We start from the raw sequence: 2,698 nt of genomic DNA, 5'->3' as shown, positions 1-2,698 counted from the left end.
CATTTGTATGTAATTATACACCCAAAATGTTATATATATATATATATATATATATATATATATATATATATATATATATATATATATATATATATATATATATAGACAGTTGGTAAATCATTTCAGGCTCGACCGGAAAGGCGGTGAAGGATGTTTACGAGAAGGCCACGTTGCTTACAAAGAAAGAGCTTTGATCACAACTTTCTCAATCTTCAATCTCTTAAGATTCACCGTTCACTAGCCCACTAAAAGCCTTTCCTCTACCACCAGCGACAACTAAGGCTTCACCCTAACCCCGATTTGTCGAAAAGATGGATCTATTGCGCTTCGCTCGGCCACATGATGAACATGTATATATATATAGACAGTTGGTAAATCATTTCAATAGCTATTTTTGAAATTTCTCTATTCAAAATCCGGGATCGTTCGATCCTGTCTCACAGGATTTAGATGGTTCAGATTTAGAAAAATAGTGGACCACATGTACTTGTGGCTAAATCTGGACCATGGATCTACTCATGGGGACACTGCCCCACATATAAGGTGAAATATTCCGAAAATCCGACCCCTACCTTCAATTAATCATTATATATCGTGCAAAAGTTAATATATATATGTATGTATATTTTAATAATCGATCTATTATAATATTAATATCCTCTTGGACATTTGCGCAAAATAAAATTAGTCTCACATAATGTGCGTGACCAAATAAATCTAGTCTAATCTAATCATTTAAAAGTGAAATTAAAATGACAAACACCTTTTCGTGAAATAAATATTTGATTTGTATGTGAAAACGAGAGGGAGCCATTGTTCGGCGGGTTTAAATTTTTTTCTTTCTTTTAAATAAATAAATTGCCTCTGCTCCAAATTTCAATCCGATTCTAGCTCTATTTTCATGCTTTCTTTTGCGCAAGAAAACAAAATCCCTCTTCCATGGAGCTGGCTTTGAGCTTGGGTGACACCCCAAAGCCATTTTCTTTACATGAAAAATCGCAGAAAATTCTGGGGATGGATTTAGGGTTCTGCATGGCTGTGGAGAAGGATGAAAATAATGGTGGAATAGGAGAAGAAACCGGTTATTCTGAAAGTGAGAGGAGAGCTCCATCGTCAGATCCAACGGTTCAGCTCCATCTTCTTCCTTTCTCCCCGGTTCACAGAAGTCAGCCTCCATTAAATTGCAAGTTTCCTTTCCCATGGCCTATTGATCATACCTGTAAATGCTATAACTTCGTTATTAATTCTGTACTTGAGGAAATTGTTTTTTTCTTTTTTGGGTTTTGGTGTTTGGTTTTCTTCTGGTTGATTAATTAATCTTCATCTTCGCTGTGAGTAATCTCATAGCCCATCTGGACTTACGTTGTTTTTCAACATTTATCTGACCACATGAACATTTTCTTTTAGATTAACGGGTTTAATTAATATTTTCACAGTGGTCAGTGAAGCTGCAGCGAGAGGGAAGAAATGCGAAGAATGGGAGGCTACGCTTTCATCTTCTAAGAATAAATCATATCAGATGGATTATTTTTCAACATTCAAAAGTAAAAAGAGAGAGTTGGAAGAAAGCACAGCGGCGGATCTAGGGTTAATCACAAATTCAAGGGGAACTAGTGATGAGGAAGAAAACGGCTTGGCGAGAAAAAAACTCAGACTTAGTAAAGAACAATCTGCATTTCTTGAAGACAGTTTCAAAGAACACAATACCCTCAATCCTGTAAGCTTCTATTCCTCTACTGACTTCTTTAAAACTTATTTCACATATAGAAAAATTGCGATCACTTAATTTCTCTGTAAAAATACTTTCACGTAGTTAATCGTGTAGATTCGGTAATTCAATTAATCAGAGGGTTCGATTTTTTTATATTTTAGGATAGGATTCGAAATTTTAATATGAAAGAAAGAACATTAATTGTCACTTATCTTCCTTTAAACAATACGCAGAGACAAAAGCTTGCACTTGCCAAAGAGTTGAATCTTCGTCCTCGCCAAGTGGAAGTATGGTTCCAAAACAGAAGGGCCAGGTGCGTGTGCAGTAGTAGGTGAAAAATATGTATAAAAGTTTGTTGATTATTTAATATATGAAGACAATTATTTCTGTGACAGGACGAAGTTGAAGCAAACAGAGGTAGATTACGAGTATTTAAAGAGATGCTGCGAGACGCTGACAGAAGAGAACAGGAAGTTGCAAAAGGAGCTCCAAGAATTAAGAGCGCTTAAGGCTACTCAGCCATTTTACAAACAACTTCCTGCTACAACTCTCACAATGTGCCCGTCTTGTGAAAGATTAGCCGCCCCCGGCGCCGCCCCCAGTAAGCCTGTACACTAAACTGCAGGCTAGACCACTTGTTGATATCAATCAAAAACAGCTTTCAAGATTCTTGAAGAAGCATGAATGAGTGGCTTTCTTTTCTTTTACATCAAAGTAAGAAAGGGTTTGAAGTAGAAATTACAGAGCTCTTTGAATTTTCTTTAGCAGGTGATTTCACTAATTTTTTTTTCCTATCTTATAAGTTATGTACATGTGGAAAAATTAATGATCACAAATATTGATAATAAATACAGCCAAACTTAGTACTTTCATCACGCTATTTAAATAAACACAATAAATTTTGTTACACGGTTTCAGGTCATCTATTAAAAAAAAGTAGTACTTTCTATGTTAAAAGTATTATTTTGTACTATAAATATGAGCAGA

The 2,698-nt window shown here is 35.4% G+C and overlaps 1 protein-coding gene across 2 annotated transcripts; it reads left to right on the top strand.

The window, feature by feature from the left end:
* Positions 1–799: 799 nt before the first annotated feature.
* On the top strand, positions 800–2,475 carry LOC140828365 (homeobox-leucine zipper protein HAT14-like). 2 transcript variants are annotated; one of them, XM_073191347.1, is made up of 4 exons: positions 800–1,183; positions 1,437–1,717; positions 1,945–2,024; positions 2,107–2,475. In XM_073191347.1, exons 1-4 carry the CDS (start codon positions 940–942, stop codon positions 2,327–2,329), a joined length of 828 nt encoding a protein of 275 aa, XP_073047448.1. In that variant the 5' UTR covers positions 800–939; the 3' UTR covers positions 2,330–2,475. The 2 variants fall into 2 exon arrangements, with proteins under 2 accessions (XP_073047448.1, XP_073047447.1); XM_073191346.1 differs by having other exon boundaries at positions 800–1,219.
* The last annotated feature ends 223 nt before the right edge of the window (positions 2,476–2,698 follow it).

This window comes from Primulina eburnea, chromosome 3 (assembly GCF_022965805.1).
Source record: "Primulina eburnea isolate SZY01 chromosome 3, ASM2296580v1, whole genome shotgun sequence".
NCBI lineage: Eukaryota > Viridiplantae > Streptophyta > Magnoliopsida > Lamiales > Gesneriaceae > Primulina > Primulina eburnea.
This window is presented reverse-complemented; position numbering and strand designations above follow the sequence as displayed.

Coding starts and splice junctions, on each gene's coding strand:
- LOC140828365 (XM_073191346.1), top strand. CDS start 940: ATGGAGCTGGCTTTGAGCTTGGGTGACACCCCAAAGCCATTTTCTTTA. Junction 1,718..1,944: donor AACACAATACCCTCAATCCT/GTAAGCTTCTAT, acceptor AACAATACGCAG/AGACAAAAGCTTGCACTTGC. Junction 2,025..2,106: donor TTCCAAAACAGAAGGGCCAG/GTGCGTGTGCAG, acceptor TTTCTGTGACAG/GACGAAGTTGAAGCAAACAG.